The sequence below is a fragment of the Silene latifolia genome, chromosome 10 (genome assembly GCF_048544455.1).
Source record: "Silene latifolia isolate original U9 population chromosome 10, ASM4854445v1, whole genome shotgun sequence".
Lineage (NCBI taxonomy): Eukaryota > Viridiplantae > Streptophyta > Magnoliopsida > Caryophyllales > Caryophyllaceae > Silene > Silene latifolia.
Window position 1 is genome coordinate 12,778,452 of NC_133535.1, and position 19,125 is coordinate 12,797,576.

Here is a 19,125-nt window from a genome sequence, read left to right on the forward strand (position 1 = left end):
GCAAGCTCAAGCCTAAGCCGTTCGAGCGTAGGGGCAGTTTGAGCCACGAGCTTTTCTTGCTCGATAAGATGAGTGCCGGCTAGTTCAGCCCACTTCACCAGCCTTTTGGCCAACCTTATGCCGTCCGCCCTGAGCTGAACGGAGGAAACCTTCTCGGACGAGGAGTCGGCGGCGGCATTTTTGTCGCCCGTCTGCACAGGCTGCTTCTCCAATTGCCGTTCGGTGAGAACAACGGCTGGCGACAGCTGATCTATAAAAAACCCAGACAAAGCGTCCATGTCAACATTTATCGACATATCAGAAAGCCTGTCATCAGGAATGCATAAGGAACCTGCTAAATCCGAGCCATGGGTTAGATCCGTACCAGTCCTGGCTTTCTTGGATTGAGGGCCGGTTGATCCCTCCTCTTTCCCTGCCTCGGTAACAGCAGCAGCAGCAGACGTTGTTTCTTTCCTCTTGTTTGAAGGAGGAGGACCCTCCATAACGGTGACGTCCTCGTCAACATTGACGACCACCTTATCCTTTTGGACTACGGGGATTGGAGATCGAGTGGGGGTTGACGTCGTAGCCGCCGTAGACGTTGTTTTTGGTCTCCGGCGCGGCACGTTACCGCCAATCTCTGCTTGAGTCGCCCCCACATCCATTGCCTTCAACGCCTGCTCCATGAGTTCGTACGGGGCCTGTCTGCGATCACGCGGCGCGGCCTTAGGGTGCAGCTCGACAACTCTCCCGTCCTGGTCAAGTCCCAACTTGTTTAGGATGGAGACAGAGAGATCCCGGCCAAATCGATCTGCAAGAAACAAAGTCAACAGTTAAGCAAAAGAAGTAAACCAAGGCTCAAATACAGAAGCATAAAAGCAAAGGAGGGCCTCATACCGACCCTACTCACCCTGGCTGAGGGCCGGTATGAGGCCGACGTGACAAAGCGGCTCGTCTTGAAGGACGATCTGCGTCGGAGGCATCCATCCCTTCGGCGTGCCATCCCTCTCAGCCTCGAACAGGCTCATTGCCCGCACTTCGTCGTCCTTAAGATAGACCTTCTTGGCGTCCATCTTAATCTTATTACGGGAAACATATCTTTCATGCTCCCCCTGACTCTCACACCGCAAATTGACGCGACGCTGGAAGGACCGGGGCAGTGGATAGTCCTCCGGAACCTCGACATATACCCACCGCCCCTTCCAGTCTTTGCAGGATGTCAGCTTGGAGACGGTCACGTAACCCGGCTCGGTCTGCACGCTGTACCACCCCGTGCCGCCTAGGGTAGATTGCCGAAGATGGTGGAGCCGGCGGAAAAGGTTCACCGTTGGGGCCTCCCCTTTAAAAAGACAAAACCATACGAAGCCGATAATCGTCCTAATGGCCAACGGATGCAGTTGTGCCACGGCGACATTCATGACTTTGATTATGGTCGCGACGTGTTCATTAAGAGGAAATCGGAGCCCATACTCCAGATGTCTAATATACACGCCGATACAACCTTCGGGAGGGCAACAGACTGCCTGATCACCCTCAGGGACAATTATTCTATACCCCCTGCCGAAGGAGTAATGGTCTTCAAAAAGTTCAGGCCCGGAGACAGATGCAAACTTGCTCGTCCAAACGCGATCAGGTTTAATCGAGCAGGCTTCGCCGTGCCACAAGTAATGCGGCCTCTCTGAATCAGATTGGGTCTTTTCATCATCATCATCAAAATCCTCCAAAAATTTCTCATCAATTTCAGGAGAAGGCGACTTACGACCCCCGAACCCTATCGGGGTGACAACCAGTGGCTCCTGTTCATCGGGACGCGACGGTTCGCCCCCCGGAGTTGAGGTACTAGGCAGAGCATCAGCAGCAGACATGGTGGCAACAATTAATTAACAAATAAAAGTTGGGGGAAGAATTTGTTTGTTTACCTTGAAAGAAAGTGTTACGCCGAGTAACGTTTCGAAAATTAGAAAGAGAAAACGCTTCAAAAACTAGAGAGAGGAAATTTTTTGAGAAAAAGAAGTTTGCAGGTCAAAATGAGGGGCATACTGCTCTATTTATAGAGCAAAGCCCATTCAGTGGAACAATCAGAGCAAAGCCCATGAAGCGTCCACCAATCAACACCAGGCCACGTGTCAAGCATGCAGCCACAGAATGTCAATCGACATACAGTGACCCATCTTCTTCGACACGCTTCTTGGTATTTACTTGCCAACGGCCAGCTGATCAACCAAGCTTGACAAATACCGGGGGCAATCAAAAGCACACGGCATTCCCAACCTTGGTCTCGGCCAGCGCCATTTTCTTTTCCACATTCGATGTCCATTACACAACCATGTGGAGGGGGGATATGGTACGGTCTGAACAGGACCAAGCCGAGGAAGAAGTTCGACATGCGCAGAATACGCTCAACACGCATCGAAGGTCCATACCACAGCATAGACTACGCTGGGGGCAAATTGATGGACATATTCTGCACCCGCTGACCGAGTCAACATATTGAGCAAGATCAAAGATAAAAGACAAAGAAAGTCAACATATTAATGACCCTTAACCGACAAAGCCTGCCTTACGGCACACTGGGTCTCGGCTCGGCAACTAGCCGACCAAGAGGCATATCCGCGTACTCACATCCAGTCCCCTCGGCATGGAGTCAACCAGGCCTGCCGGCCTGTCATGGGTCCCTCGGCCGAGGGTAAGATAGTCTTTTCACCTGCTAGCCACTTGGCCACTACGTGACAAAAGGTGAAAGTCTATAAATACTCATCACCTCTCATTGAGAAACTAACTGGAAAATCTGGTATAAACTCCCTTATCTCTCTACAATATACTTTGCCAAGTTAACACACAACTTATCTCTTTAAGTTTACTGACTTGAGCGTCGGAGTGAGTACGCTCGGTACCAAGCCGAGCCCTCAGTTTGTTCATCTTTACAGGAGAGAGTGAAAGGAAGAGACGAGCAACGACATCATTCAACAAGCTTAAGTGGTCACAATCCTGCTCCGGAATTACGACCGGAACAAAAACACTATAAATGAGACCACTATTTTGTTATTGGATATGTTCTTTTTGTGGGTCTATTTAAGCAAGTAGCTCTATGGAGCTACTAGCTCAATTTTTTTTGAGCAAAGCCAATCTATTTGGACTACTCTAATGGTTGAGCTACTAACTTACAATTTCTTAAAATTGCAAGCAAGTTCTTTTTCTCAACCATTGGAGATGCTCTTATAAATATCACTAGTTATCATATTATCAATTTAGCTAGCTGACATTACCCGGCATGGCCCGACACTTATAGTTATATGGGAAATTGGGAAGTGTGAAGTCTCCTTTTCAACCAATAGTCTTTTGTCGGAATCTCTCGTCACTACGTGTCCGTTCTACCGTATTTCACTACAAACTCCCAAAAATCTCTCCTGCGTTCTCTCCTTCCTCCAAACTTGGAAGCTTTCTCCAATGGCAGAACAACAACATCATACTCTCTCAACTCCATTGTTATCCCCAATTCACCAAATCCCCTCTAACTCTAATTCTACTCATCATAATCATGATCATACTATAACCATTCAAGAACCCACCTCAGAAAACCCCCAAATTGATCATCAAAACCCTTATTTATTTCTGGGTATTGATGAATTTTGTGTTAAACCCAGTTCATTATCAACTGCTGATCCTTTCAGAAATCATACTCCTACAATTGAAGGAGTTTATGAGTGGTTTAAGATTGTAATTTGTTTACCAATTGCATTAATTAGGTTAATTTTATTTGGATTGTGTTTGTTAGTAGGTTATATTGCTACTAAACTTGCTCTTTATGGTTGGAAAGATAGGCATAATCCTATGCCTAGATGGCGCTCTCGTCTTATGTGGGTTACCCGGTTTTCGGCTCGCTGTATTCTCTTTTCCTTTGGGTAAACATCTCATCTTTTTATTCTTTCGAGTTTTATATTCCCGTCCCAGTTAATTGTTTACCTTTTTATTCTGTGTGAACGGTATTTTAATCTAAGATAAACAAATGATTGGGAGGGATGGAGTATATGAATTTGAGAATTGGGTGGCTTTTTGTTTCTGTTTGAACGAATTGAACTTAGGATGACTAGTTAAGCTATCGGAATTCCCTTGATTAATCTTATGATTATTTTCAAATTTCTGTTTATATATATATACGAGGGTCAGAATTGACTGAATGTTGTTTTTGTGTGGAAGATTTCAACTCCAATAGTTTTTCTTGGAGGGGTGAACTATGAAGAAGTATTATGTAGAATAGATGAGTTTTGAATCTAAGTTGACCAGTTGAGCTAGCTGAATTTTTTGTGTACTGTGTTCGCGATAAAGATTTTTTTTTTAAAACTTCTGGAGTTTGGTTTATTCAGTTTTGTGTAGATATGAAAAGGCGAAATATCTAGCATGTTGTTTGTGTGAAAGATTCAGCTTGGGTTCTTTTGGTATGAAGGTCTAAGGACTGTGATGTTGGTGACTTTGAAACCTAGGTTCACTGCATGAGCTACACGATTTATGGTGGTGGGAATTGTTTATGCAAAAACCCGGACCTTCAATTTTGTGATAGTATGCATTTGAAGCTTTTCAGGAGCGTTTATTGTGTGAAAAATTCAAGCTTTCTGTTTTGACTAGTTTTGTGACCTCAGTTCTTTGGATGGGCATCATGTATGAGAGCTTGGTATATCTAAGTTGTAGAACTGGTATTTTTTATTAAAAAAATGAGGAGACATAATGACCACTGATGTAGATTGATGTTGAAACTCAATCTAGGGCACAAAGCCTGGAAGTTTTGCTTCTTTAAGGTGGCTGATTTTGGTTATAGGAGTCCTACTCGGTGAGAAAAGTTATAGGGAATGGTGTATTTTTAATTATTTTATCAGAGTTTGATATAGTATGTTAAGGAAAAGACGTTTTTTTTATAGAACGCGATAGATTCTTTTTTTTTTTTTTTAAGATGTGGCATAAAGATCCAAGATGTTAATTGATGTTGGACCTTAATCTAGGGAACAAAGTCCGGAGATTTGCTTGTTAAAGTGTTTGATTTTGATTAGGGGAGTCCTATTTGACCAAAGATGTTATGTAGAGTTTGGGGTAGTGGATGCATGGAAATGAAAATGCATAATACTCCCTTCGTCCTCCTCATTTGTTTACCTCATTTTTTGGTGTCTCAAATGGCCACCGACTTGAATACAAATACAATTTAGTCTACTTGTCATCCAAAGGTAAACAAATTACCGGGGCGGAAGGAGTTCTCCTTATAGCCCTCAATAGTAAACTATCGCAAAGGTATGAATTTGTAGGCTAGTTATTAATAGATTTTTCATGCTTGAATAATATATCCACTTTTGTATTCATCAACGTGGTCAAGATTCAGGAGTCTCAAGACCATTGTAAAATGAAAGAGGTTTTGTGCCATAGTAATCACATGTTCCCGAAAGAACCAATTAATTGTGGTCTTAACTCTTACGTACTTAGCACTCTCAGAATAATGTTCAAATTGTTTGCGAAGTGTCATAAAGTTAATTTGTTCGCTGGTGCAATTTTGAGTAGGTTTTGATATATCCTGGGAAAGGAATTTTGACTATATTCGGACCTCTTTTTTTCCTTTGTCTTGCCATGTCAGGCATAGGGCAATCTTCTTAGTGTGAAATTTAGTCTAAACCCGCCCATTTATTTTAGCGGGCTTGATTTCCATTTTTCTAGTATATTTTTGAGCCAAAACTCGCTGACTTAGCAGTCCAAAAAGGCCGGGTAAATGGGCTGACCTGCAATTGATCAACTCTAGTATGAATGTTTACTCTGTCTTTTCAACCTTTCTAATCTTCTTTAGTTCCTGCCAAATTCAGTTATTTACTCCCTGAATATTGAATCCTTCTTTTACAGATATCAGTGGATAAAACGAAAAGGTCGTCCGGTGTCGAGAGAAATAGCTCCTATTGTCGTATCAAACCATGTATCATACATTGATCCAATTTTCTATTTTTACGAGTTGTTCCCCTCAATTGTTTCATCCGACTCCCATGATTCAATTCCCTTTGTTGGGACTATTATCAGAGCCATGCAGGTATGATACTCTACTGACCCGTTTTTACCATGGTCTTTCAAATTACCTTTTGTTTTGAAAATGGATTCTGGTTGATATTTCCGTTTGTTTGTTCTACTAGAATAGTCTTCATCTTATAGAAAAGGCTCTAGGTGGGAGACTTCCATTTATATGCTAGCTGCATATAGATAATGATTCTTCAACTTCCTTGTAATTGTTTGCAGGTTATATATGTCAATAGGTTTTCACCTGCATCAAGAAAAAATGCTATTACTGAGATAAAGGTATGGGGCTCTGGCTGTTTTTTCATTTATTAAATCAAAACTTCACTTGAAAGCTAAGTCACTCGAGTGTGAGTGTTCAATGCAACACAATGTCAACTGTCAAGTGTCCGACATGCCTATGTTATAAAAAGGTTTCACATCTTTGGTTTAAGATGAAGTGCCTAAGTGGCATGTCGTTTTGGACACGCTGCCTAGGTGAAGTGATAAAGTAACATGCTCTGTAGCTCGAAAGTTGTACCAGAGTATTCGATCTCAGCAGACATAGTTTCTCATGTTTCTTTTTCCTTAAATTGCTAAACATAGTTCTGGAAGATGCAATTGTGGTTCTCTTGGCACTCAAGTTTTTCGAAACTCATAATATTCTTTGTACCGTAACTCCCGTTCCTCTCTGTTTTTTTTTTGTAAATAGTTGTGGGTTATGGCATGTAAGTCTTCCGTAAGAAAATTGTGGGGTAGTTCTTGCACGGTAAGTTGTAGCCTGTAAATGCAGCACACTTCAAGGAGTGTTCTGTTCGTCTCATTGCTTTTAACAATTTCATTTGCCACTGTTGTGTCTTCTGTTTCAGTACGAACGTGTATAGGGCGTGTGACAAAGTTGGTCTATGTTGAGAGTAAAGTTCAACAATGAATTATTTTACCCTGGCAATGCAAATAAAACCCCTATTGGCTATTGTAGTCACCCTCCTAGTCGTGTATGTATGTTTATTTACCTGCCTCCTTGCAAATTAATGTCTTCCGCAGGAGAGTCATGTGGTGAAGTTGTGATAGTATTTTTGCTTATTTACCTGTCACTCTCTTAGTAATATACTTGTGACATGCTTAGCCTTGTTCTCAGATATTACATCTTTCTTTATTAGATGTGAGGACAAATAGAATTACTAGCCAAATTTTAGTCCTAAATTCATCAATGCTAATCCCTGACGAACCAGTACAGTGCTTAGTTGACCAGGTTAAGTTTTATAAACAGCTATTTTATATCAACTGTAAGCCACCTGATACAGATTTGTTCTTTCAAGGACGTGTATACAGAGAATGGCTTCATGCAATAGATTTCCTCGAGTCTTATTATTTCCAGAGGGAACCACAACCAACGGGAAATTCCTTCTTTCTTTTCAAATGGGAGCGTTCGTAGCTGGTTATCCAATCCAACCAGTTATTGTCCGTTATCCATATGTGCACTTTGACCAATCTTGGTAAGTCATGCCTTGTATAGATGTATATTATCTTTAATATGTTACTACTTATGTGTTCTTGATCTCTAAATTTGTGTGTTCATATCAACAAGGGGTAATATTTCCCTCGGAAGGCTGATGTTTCGGATGTTCACCCAGTTTCACAATTTTATGGAGGTACCCCTTTTCCTTCTAAGAATGTATATTCGGTGATATTCTTTTGCTCTCATCTTCAGCTTCCACTTGATGCTATGTGAGCTTAAAAATAAGACTTTCTAAAAGTACTCCATTGATAACATTGTACTGAAGTGGAAGGAAAAAAAATATGTAGTTAAGGGAAAGCGACAAGCACCCCCTTTATTGGTTACTCTGTTGAAGTATATCCGAGTTAACCGATGAATGCTTGATTTGAAGCTAGTGTTTAATCAGCAAAAATTCATTAGCTCACATGGGCCGTTGATAAAAAGCAAACGTGAGGCATAAAACTATAACCCATCTGTCTAAAGACTAAAACTAATCAATAAAATGCCAACGCATGTTCATCAATATTTGTCCTCTGGATCTCACGCAACGCTATCAGTGGAGTTAAAAATTCGAATTTCCTTCTTAAGGATAAGAAATTTTTGACACCCACAGCTTGGGAACTGTATCTATAATTGTATGATGGATTTATCAGCATAATAGATTATTGTTAGAACCTTGCAACGGGACTGAGGTTGGAAGTGAAGGATCTTTCGTCTTTTTTGCAGCTTTTCACTTCATTTGAATAAGCTTTGTATTACAAAAGCTTGAGTACTGATTTGATGTTGTAATTGTGCATTTGGAATCTGATGCTGCGATTCATTGTTATGTTACAATATCTTCATTTGGGCAGGTGGAATATCTTCCTGTAATACCACCTCTGCGGAGTCAGAAAGAAAATGCGGCTGATTTTGCTGAAAGGGTGAGTCTATTTTGGTTGGCAATACAAGTTATATAACCTGAGAATAAACATTGTGTGGAATAATCTTGCACGGCCTAACACATCAGCTTCTTTCTGTACTTTCTTCTGCAAATCTATAATGGCGTTCTTAGGCTTCCACACTAAGATGTGCGGCATGTGCCTCCGGATTTGCACTAGCCTTTATAGGAAAAGGAATCAATTAATCATCAAAATCATGTCTATTGTTTCTTTGGACTTCGAAATAATCGTGGGAAGTGTGAAGCTACTGTTTTAATCGTTTTAAGCTGCAAAGTCGCGTAATTTTACAATGTTAATAACTTATTACGAATTGGTGTTGCGGCCATTATTTTATTCCATCTGTCTCTTGCTTATCCAGCATATCATGAAACATTCGACTCGCTGCCTAGTTTTTTTTTTTTTTTTTTTTTTTTTTTTTTTTTTTTGGCTTTGGGATATAATGGACTAAATCAGATTAGCCCAATTTGCTTTCTTCATTCATGGAGTAAGCATCAGTTGGATGTAACCTCACTGTTATTGTGTTGCATTCGTCCGACTCCATCTACCCTGCTTGGAGCAGAGGTCTCTTTATAGGGATTGAAGTGATTTAATGCGTGCTATTTTTTTTATTTTCTGTTATGTATTACGGACCTCCTGGTTTGCTTGCTTAGCTTTTATGTTCTAGTTGTGAATACAGGGTTGGTTCATTAATCACTGTTAATGCTGATCACTTAACTCACTCACTGAATATGTGCAGACTGCCAACGCTATGGCTACTGCATTAAATGTCGTGCAAACTTCTTACGGTTACGGGGACATGTTGCTTCTTAATAAAGCTGTGGAAATGAAGAAGGTCAGCAATATCTTATTCGCCATGAATGTTCTCTTTAGTTATATGCCTTGCCTTCTATGCTGAGAATAATCCTTAAGTAACAGTAATGGTGTCGTTTGAGGTGTATATGAATGTTTTTATACCAGTATTCGGAGAAAAAGGATTATACATCGGATGTATTACATCAGACTCCATATATATTTGAGTTTTTGTGTATTTTTTTCGAGCTTTATAAAGTTTAAAAGTTACATGTTAGTTTTTTGACGTCAAAACTCAAAATTTTCTGAGCTTATGTATAATGTTTTTGAGTTATATTGTAATTTTTTTAGTTTTATGTTGAAAAGGTTCAACTCAAAAACTTTCTAATAAAACTCATAATTTTTAAAACAAAACTCAAAAACTTTATCTTAATGCTCAAAAACTATATCATCTGATGTAGTACATCAGATGTATAATCCACTTACTGCAATATTCGCCATATTAATGAAGAGACATCTCCTTTGCTAATTACAGGAAAACCCGTCAAGATTTATGGCTGAACTGGCACACGCAGACTTGGTAAGTATATTTAAAATACAAACTTGTTATTACTGTGGGCTTTTGGGTTTTCTTTCCCATAATTATTGTGCTTGTTTTATTTATTTATTTCCGTTTCCGCAGCCTTACCGCATTAGTACTACGGAGGCTTTGGAGTTCTTGGAGAAGTTTTTATCCATGAATCCAGACAACAAGTAATGTTTAATTATCTTTCTTTTCACGTTATTGGGTCTTTCTTTTTAGTGTAAGCTTGTCTTTTACTCAGAGGTCTGTGTTTTTGTGCAGTGGCTGTGTAAACATCGACGATTTTGTAGGTTCATTGAAGTTGAAGCGTTGTGATTTATCCGAGAAGGTATTATCATAGATTTGTGAATGATTCTTAGTTCCACAGGCAGCCTTTCACTTCCAGTATACCTTTTTTCTGGGAATGCTATTGAGTTTCGCATGACCCCTCATTAGGCATAACCTTTAAATGCGCAACGCACGTGCTTGGTGTTGTGCTGCCTCACACTTTGTTTGCATATTCATTGTAATTTTCTTTATTCTTAATTAGTTCATTCTTTTATTTATTTATTCATCATTATTAGTATTTGAGGCAGCATTGTTTCTATTTAGTTATTTTTCAAATTCTTTTAAATCTCTTTTGCCAACACATTTTTACGACCTCATTATTTAATTGTATGTTGCCTACTTAAGTATTTATCGCATTTTTCTTTCTTTATATTTCTTTTCATTATTTATGACTATTTCGAACGATGATTCATGCTAGCCAATTCCAAATCATTTGAGGATTAAGACTTGTTGCAGTGATTGTGAACTGTGTAATTGCGCCTTAGATGGTGAGCCTAGCAGTAGATTGACTACTGATTGACGTGCGTTTGGCATGCAGATTGTTGCATTTGTTTTCTCTGAGAAGGGAAAGATCAATTTCAAACAGGTATAGTCACATTTCAGTATTTCAGCATATTAATGGTTGGGCTTCGTTGAGCTCAGCGCATGGTCCTATAGTATCTAGATTCTAGATTCCATCCTACAGTTGCTCTTATACTCGTACTAATGCATTGTCTTCTATTGTTGTCTCTTTTCATGCCTGCAGTTCCTAATAGCATCGACTCGTGTTATGAACCAGCCGTTGTTCCAACGCGCTTGTGAATTTTCATTTATCAAATGCAGTGATGATAGTCATGAATATGTTTCTAGGGAAAAGGTCTTTTTTTACCCCCTTCTGTCTTTTTGTCACGTGCCTTCTCGAGTGTGTCAAAACTGTAAATCAAAACATGTCTGAACTTGTATCCTTACGCATGTTATGCAGTTTGGAGATGCAATCAGAGAGGCTATCCCAGACGCCAGTGATAGTGACGTAAGATCTTTCTCCCGTCCTTTCCTTCTCGCTTCTTCTCATATTATATGCTAAATATTATTCTTTACTTCGAGACTCAGTGGCGGAGCCAGAATCGTTTACCTATGGGGTCTATTCTAATGTAATGTTATTCATTTCTTATTACGGGGTCTTAAAAGACAAAATTTTCAAAACAGACAAATATTAATGATAAAAAACGTTCAACAACAACAACATCAGAGCTTTAATCCCAAAATGATTTGGGGTCGGCTGACATGAATCATCCCAACATCAGAGCCTTAATCCCAAAGTGATAAAAAAACATTAATTGTAAGACCCCACTACTCTATATGTGGCTACGTCACTGCTTCGAGTGCTCTACAAACCTGTTACCCGGGCATGCATACTACCTTGCATACCTATTTCCAACTCTGCACACTCAGAGCGTCTGGTGGAAATAAGCTTTTAAGGCAAAACCGCTGTTCTTCCCCATAAAATAGCCAAAGCTCAATACTTCGACAGTACACCATAGTAGCATACCTAAAACACACATGCTCGGTTTCTTTGACTTTGACCTTGTATCTTTGTTCCCGTTCATGTAAATTTCAGGTGATTGTGTTGTTCAATATGTTGGATGTGGATGGTGATGGTAGAGTCAGGAAGCACGACTTCTTAAAATGTTTAAGGAAGAACCCTCTACTCATCGCTCTGTTTTCTCCTCTTCTACAAGATGAGTTTTCGCATACTAGCAACGGACTGCTAGAGCTAGAGGAGATTATTTGTTGAGGTCGTATAATCCCCCTTGTTTGATAATGTGGCTTTTGTGCCCCTGTATATATATATATCCAGTTGCGACTCAAAAACCTTGATATATAAACCTTCTTTTTTCTTTGGTGAAAAGGGGCACAAGATCAATATTGTATAGTATGAATTGCATGTAGTACATTGGGGTAAAAGTTGTGTTTTTCGGAACAACAATTAACATAGGGGAACAATAACTTAAGACTTTCGAATAGCTATAATAAACTTTATTCCGGGTCTTATGTTAAGACTTAGGTGATAAAGTCGGTCTTATACTCTTACTGCCTTTTTCTAATTATATGTTTTCATATTTACTCATCTTTTCCATATTTTCGCTCTTATCGAAAAAAATTTAGCCTAGTGACCACGACTGATATCTTATGGCCTAGGTGTATAGGTATATATCTCGTCTATAATGAGAATGTGTATTGTAGTACTATTATACTGCCCTCCTGACTCACTGATTTATTTAACAAAAAAAAAACCTTTATTCATCCATTTACGAACACACTAAAACAAAAATAGTAGTCAGTGTGGGCATGCCACCCGCTCGTGCATTCGACTGTGGTGGTTGACGCCGAAACGTGTGTGACGGGGTCATTTTACCTCGCCGGTTATCTCTCATCTCCTCTCTATACTAAGCAAAAGAGATTTGAAAGACAAAAAAATGCAGAATCAGCATTGATGTAGGGTACGAATTGAGGTACTGATTGAAGGAGTCGCCACAAAATTATGGTGGAAATTTGGAAACTGTTTGAAAAGATGCTACGCAATATTGCATTGAACTTGGGACACTTGTGAGATTTTGAGATGGGTCTTGACGGTTTTGGGCCTCGGGTTTAGTTTTGAACCCGGTTTTCGGTCAGTCGATTACGACTCATATTGTTGTTTTACCCGATTTGTAAACATCGACGACGTTTTAGTAAACATCGACGACGTTTTCATTCCAAAAGATGATAACGTCCCCCACATCTCACTAACACTTCCATTTCCTCTCTAATTGAAAAAACTCAAAATACTCAACACCCAAACCTTCCACCACCATCTCACGCCGCCATCACTGCCACGCTGCCACCACCACTCCCACGCCGCCACCACCACGCCACCAACCGTCGTCCAAATCTTTTGTTTTTGTTTTGCTTAAATTAGCTTAGTAATTAACTAGTTTAGATCCCGCGCAATAAATGCGCGGTATTTATAAAGATTTTATTTTGTATTACTTAATAATGCTACATTAAAACCTCATTAACTTTTAATATTTCACGTCATTATATTTTGATATGGAAAAAAAATTGAACTGTAAAGTTATTCAAGAAAATTGAGTAAAATTGAACTGTAAAATAATAGTGGCATCTCATTAATTGTTCATTTTTCTCATTATTGTATTTTGTTTTGAGAAAAAAAAATTAAAACTGAAAATTAATCCAAGAGAATTGAGTAATGTGCTGAATTGTATTTTTTTTAAAAGTATTTTTTATACCACAAAGCTGATAATTCCAATTTTATAAATTATCTCAAATTTTTTTGTCATGAAAGTAATCAAAATGATTTAGAGTTTTGTTAATACAAAATATGAGTCAAATCATTCTTAAATAATAGCATCAATAAAAGATATAATATTTTATAGTTTTAAATTATATATATTTTAATTAAAATATTATAGTTTAGTGTTTAGTGAAAATTATATAATTTGGTAAAAAGATTAATTTTAATGAAATACATTATAATTACTAATTTATTTATTTGGTGAAAACAATTAAATAAATAGCTTCCTTATTTAAAAAGATGGTTTTTGGAGAGAAAATTTATGAATTCACCTATTCTTTTAGTAAATAGAAGATTTAATTATAGCAATGATTGTCTTATGAGCTTGCATATTTGGCCATGTTAATAATATACTCCGTATCTTTAATTAATGAGATAATTATAGCAATGATTGGCGGTATACTTATTTTTTGGCAATGATTGAGGATTTTCTACTTATTTTTGGCAATCAATTTTTACGTTATTTTTGGGCAAGAGTTGATATGATATAGATTTAGCCAATAGAGGGACGTTATACATATTTTTTGGCAATCATTTTTTACGTTAGACTTGGCCCATAGTAGAATGCAAAAATCAAAAGCCCAAATAGGAGTTAATATTTTAGGCGGGAAAAAACGTAGAATCGCCTATTCATTTAGTAAATAAGGGATTTTATTGTAAAACTAAATTGTATAACTTTAATAGAGGGCTTTAATACTAGTAGTTAGTAGTTAGTTTTAATTCATGTATTTCGTTTTCGATTTCACCCGGAATTTTGAATGTTTCAATTATTTATCTTTTGTCGATTATATGTTGTTTATTGTTGTTAGCCATGGTGCAACGTTGGAACTCAACGTTTGACCATGGTTCAATTTTTTTTTTTTAAAAAAAATAAATAAATAAATTTGAACGTTGGTATTCAACGTTTGACCATGATTAAACGTTGAGATTCAACATTCGGCCATGGTCAAACGTTGAATCTCCACGTTTGGTCCATGGTCGATTGTTGAATCTCAACATTTCGTCCATAGTAAAAAAAAAAAAAAAAAAAAAAAAAAAATTGAACGTTTGTATTCAACGTTGATGCCATGGTGAACGATGAATCTTTTCGTTTGATCTATGGTCTAACGTTGAGATTCAACATTCGCCCATGGTCAAACGTTGAATCTCCACGTTTGGTCCATGGCCGATTGTTGAATCTCAACATTTCGTCCATGGTTCGTTTAATTTTTTTTTTTTAAAAAAAAAATCGTGTTTATTGCCTTTATTTGCCGATTTTTTTAAATTTTTTACGTTTTCTATTCGATGTGGATTATTTTCTAACATTTTTTATTTGTTTAATGGATATGGGAGATCGAAATGAAAGTTGAAAGAACATGCTAATTGATGTTCTTAATTGATGTTGTTGGTTTTTTTTATTTAATTTGTTTTTACAGGAATTTGAGAGAAAATTGTTTAGAGAGAGAAAGTAGTGTGAGGGAGCAAGGGGCGTGTTCGTCTTTTGGAATGAAAACGTCGTCGATAGTTACTAAAACGTCGTCGATGAAAATCAGCACTCGTTGTTTTAATGCAAATGATGTGCTAATTCCAAATGTGATACTCCCTCGGGCTGGGGTTTCGCGGTTTTAGTAATTTTAACCTTGCGCTATTGGGTAAGCAAGTATGGAGGTTGGCTACTGATAGACTATCGCACACCTAATCAAAGATAAATTCCCTAAACACAAATAAATGTAGTAATAGGGGTCGAACCACAAGGAGACAGGAGTTTGCTAAACAAGTTGTTATGGATTGAATTCTATCGAGGTCGGCTTATCGGTTGTTGGTTGGTTGGTTGGTTATGCAAATAAAATGAAAACAATAAAAAAAGAAGGCGTCTAGGGAAGTCGGGTCACACATGCAAATTACTAATTAGTCATGTTAATTTAGAAATGCATTGATAATGATAAATAGTTTAGGCCTTTAGACACCCACCTCTCGATATTAGCGTCGACCATAGACCGGGTTCTAACGATCTCTCGATATGGCTAGGTCGTTCTACTATAGCATGTTTAATCTAATTTGATTCCGTGCCTCTCGACTTATAGAAGGAATTAACAAACTTAATCCACGATTACGGCCAATAACCAAAGATTAAACAATACAATGCAAACATGTTATAGAAACTATTATTTGATATCGTGACATCTCATTTTAACAATTGTGTTTAGTTATTTAGCATGGCTTCCTTAATCCCTAGACTGAGGAAATTACTCGGGCATAATGTAAATTATCTACCGACAAATGAAAAATTAAAGTAATGCAAGAAATGAAATTACCTTAATAATGGAAGAACTTGCAAATGAAGAACAGGTAATGAAATGTAAATAACTTGTAATGGAAATTGAATTATAACTTGAAATGTTTAAAGGAAATGTAAACAACATAAAAACTAAACTAATCTAAACTAACCCAATGACTAAAACTAATCTGAAATTTAGAGGATTTTGTGAACTAGAACGTAATGGAAAAATGTTGTAAATGACGGAATGCAACATCCTTTATATAGGAAATGAAGTAGGAAACGTAAAAGTCAAAGAAGCAGTCAACCCCGATCGGGGACGAGGTGATCCGGGTTTATTCACTTAATTGCTCGATTAATTGCATAGAGGATCCAATGTTTGTTTCTTAATTCCTCTTTAATCACCCGGTTTAATGCCTAGTGAATATTTTAAGAGCATCCTAAGAGCATCCTAAGTTTGTTATAATCTCCTTTACTTTGGGTTTCACTTCATTACTTCATTTTTGGGCTTCATATTTTATTTGTCCACTAACATTAGTTAGTTTCATCTTGCTTGAGTTCCCATTTCTTCCATAAGAGCCTCTCTATGGTCAAGTCTTGCTTCTACTAGCTCCGTGAACTTTGGTGATTGCTAAAATGACGGGAATGAGCTACTAAAAGCTTCATTTTCTACAAAATAAAACGAATACACGCAAAATGCCTAGAACACGGGATTAACTCACAAAAAACACTAATACAAGTGCAATAATACTATAAAACCGAGATAAAATAGGGAGTTAAACTCTATATAAAATGGACTTATCAGCTACAGACACAAATTGCTTATGGCCTCGGGTGATGAAGGCTAAGTATTACCCTCAGAGCGATTTTATGACAGCGATATATATTGGGTAATAACCCAAGCTATACATGGTGGGGGATTTTGGAGGCTAAGGGCGGGTTTGAGAAGGGCATTCGGCGTCGGATTGGGGATGGGAGTAGTACGAGGGTGTGGGGGCAGGCTTGGATTCCTGGGACACAAACGGGGAGAGTCATATCTCCGTGTAGTGAGGCCAATGCAAACATGTTGGTGTCAGATTTGATGGAGCCGGATGGGAGGAGGTGAGATACATTGAAGCTCGAGCAATTTTTTATGCCTTTCGAAAGGGAGAGGGTTTTGAGCATCCGGCTGAGTCCGAATGAGGGTGATGACACTTGGTACTGGGGGTTGGAAAAGGATGGGGAGTATTCTGTCAAGTCGGCCTATGCGATGTTGGAAGGGGCGAGGGAGGTGGACGGTGGTGCATCGGTGTGGGAGAGAGAAAGGTGGCTTTGGAATCGGCTCTGGAAAATCCCGTTATGGCCTCGTGTAAAGCTCTTCTTCTGGTAACTGTGTAGTGAAGCGCTGGCAACAACGGATAACATTGTATCCCGAGTTAGAGGTGAGTCTTCTTTATGCTATTTTTGTTCTTCTTGTTCTGAGTCGTGTCTTCACCTTTTTCGAGATTGCGGGGTGGCCAAGTGGGTTTGGGAAGGGCTGTATTTGGAAGGGGAGGAGGAGGAGGAGGAGGAGGTGCAATGTGGAGTGAGGGAGTGGATTGAACACAGGTGGAGGGAGATGGATGCTCGGGGATTATGGGAAGTTTATGGTGGGATGCTGGGCTATCTAGGAACATCGCAATAAAGTGGTCTTTGAAGGTGCTGTGGTGGACCCGGCTCGTGTGGTGCGGCGGACTGATGATGTGATTCATGAAGGGGACGGTGTGGTGTCAGGCGGGGTGGGAGGAAGGCTGGAAGGGTAAGGGAAGGAGGGAATGATGGGTGGTGTCCAGCGCCGGAGGGAAAGGTCAAGTTAAATGTCGATGCTGGTGTAAAAGAAGGAGAGGGGGCAGGAACGGGGGTTGTTTGCAGGGATAGTTATGGAGCGGTGTTATGGGGTCTTTCTATTGCCCGAGAGGTGGAATGGGAGCCAGTGTTTGCAGAGGCTGTTGCGGTTTTAGACGGGTTGCAAGAGGCGGTCAGTAGAGGTGTGCGTGAGGTGGTGGTGGAAAACGACTGTCTACAGGTCATTGATGCTCTTAAGGAGAAGCGCACTGGGAGGAGTATCTTTGCACAAGTTTTAGAGGATATTTTAGTTATTTTTAATGTTTTTCAATCAGTTTCATGGTCGTATTCTAATCGTGTGAACAATTGCGTTGCTCATGCTCTCGCTCATGCGATACCTAAGATTTCTAGTAGGGTTGTGTGGTCGAATGTTTTACCGCCTTCGGCGAAATCGGCTGCTTTGTTTGATTTATCTTTAATAAAGTAATCCCATTTGGGGGTTTTCCCCTCAAAAAAATGTGATACTCTCTCCACCATAAGTTTTCACCCCATTTCTCTATTATATATGAGGTATATTTTAATGAAATGGGGTGAAAATGGGTGTGTAGATGAGGGAATATTATTTTTACCATTCGAGTATCGCATTGATCGAGGTTCATGGAAGGTAAGGCGATTCACAAACACCAATCATGTTTCAGTCCTATCATCACTGGGTGGATTGGAGAACCTGCATATACTAGGTATCTACTGTTAACAAGTACTCGTAACAACAATTACTTTAAATACAACACAAACTGAACAAATTAAAGTCATCAAAATAATTTAGGAATGAAAAAAAGTCGACAATTTTGGTATAATTTGGATGGTAATAAATGAAAAGAAATTTTGTAGTCTTAGAAATAAAATACCCACTCTAAAATACAGCTAGAATTGTAAAAAAGTTCAAATCAGAATACTTCACTACCTACCAAGGTGGCAAGGTTCATCCGAATTTTTTAGGGACAAGGTCATTTTTAAGACGGTTGTTCGGTTTGGGCGTTTGGCAAGGTCATTTTAAGACGGTTATTCGGTTTTGATTGTGCATATATTAAGTCTTTTGAGGTCAAGTTTTTACGGCTATAAAGGATTTTATTTCAAAGATAATCGTTTCAGATCTTTTCAAGCACTATTGGATCATTTTAAGTTGAGTTATTTCAAAACAAATCATTTTGGATATCGATCAATTTTCAGGAACATTTTTCGTTATTTGCGTCGAGTCATTAGGATCGGGTCAATATTATACTTCCTACCTTTCATTCAATTCTACACATTTACTTTATACACGTATATCAATACTTGTTTTCTTTTATTCATATCTTTAGTTACATACTTACATATTAATAAAAATTAAATTTTTTTTGATATTCACGATGTATTCGGTAAGACAATTTAAGCAAGATTTCACACGATTATCTTTTATGCTACATACTTCCTCCTATTCTAAATAACCCTCCCTATTTCCTTTTTCGTCAATTCACAATACTTTCCCTATTTCCTTATTTGTCAAACTTTTATATTTATTTTAATCACCTCACCCAACAACAATACCCCACAATACTCATA

The 19,125-nt window shown here is 38.6% G+C and overlaps 2 protein-coding genes across 2 annotated transcripts; both read left to right on the forward strand.

Moving 5' to 3' along the window:
* The first annotated feature begins 3,282 nt into the window (after window positions 1–3,282).
* On the forward strand, window positions 3,283–12,112 carry LOC141605160 (lysophospholipid acyltransferase LPEAT2-like). The gene is made up of 14 exons (XM_074423830.1): window positions 3,283–3,881; window positions 5,854–6,034; window positions 6,238–6,297; window positions 7,327–7,490; window positions 7,583–7,646; window positions 8,344–8,412; window positions 9,167–9,262; window positions 9,755–9,799; window positions 9,902–9,972; window positions 10,064–10,130; window positions 10,668–10,715; window positions 10,875–10,985; window positions 11,091–11,138; window positions 11,727–12,112. The coding sequence occupies exons 1-14, from the start codon at window positions 3,427–3,429 to the stop codon at window positions 11,901–11,903; spliced, it is 1,656 nt and encodes a 551-aa protein (XP_074279931.1). The 5' UTR covers window positions 3,283–3,426; the 3' UTR covers window positions 11,904–12,112.
* Window positions 12,113–16,852: 4,740 nt separating this feature from the next.
* Window positions 16,853–18,010, forward strand: LOC141607114 (uncharacterized). Its single transcript, XM_074426472.1, has 2 exons — window positions 16,853–17,085; window positions 17,473–18,010. The coding sequence occupies exons 1-2, from the start codon at window positions 16,853–16,855 to the stop codon at window positions 18,008–18,010; spliced, it is 771 nt and encodes a 256-aa protein (XP_074282573.1).
* The last annotated feature ends 1,115 nt before the right edge of the window (window positions 18,011–19,125 follow it).

Bases quoted from the DNA above. Each gene is read 5' to 3' on its own strand.
- LOC141605160 (XM_074423830.1), top strand. From the start codon at position 3,427: ATGGCAGAACAACAACATCATACTCTCTCAACTCCATTGTTATCCCCA. The intron at 8,413-9,166 runs GTGAGTCTATTT...GAATATGTGCAG, and splicing joins CGGCTGATTTTGCTGAAAGG to ACTGCCAACGCTATGGCTAC. The intron at 10,986-11,090 runs GTCTTTTTTTAC...CATGTTATGCAG, and splicing joins AATATGTTTCTAGGGAAAAG to TTTGGAGATGCAATCAGAGA.
- LOC141607114 (XM_074426472.1), top strand. From the start codon at position 16,853: ATGCCTTTCGAAAGGGAGAGGGTTTTGAGCATCCGGCTGAGTCCGAAT. The intron at 17,086-17,472 runs GTAACTGTGTAG...GTGTGGTGTCAG, and splicing joins CGTGTAAAGCTCTTCTTCTG to GCGGGGTGGGAGGAAGGCTG.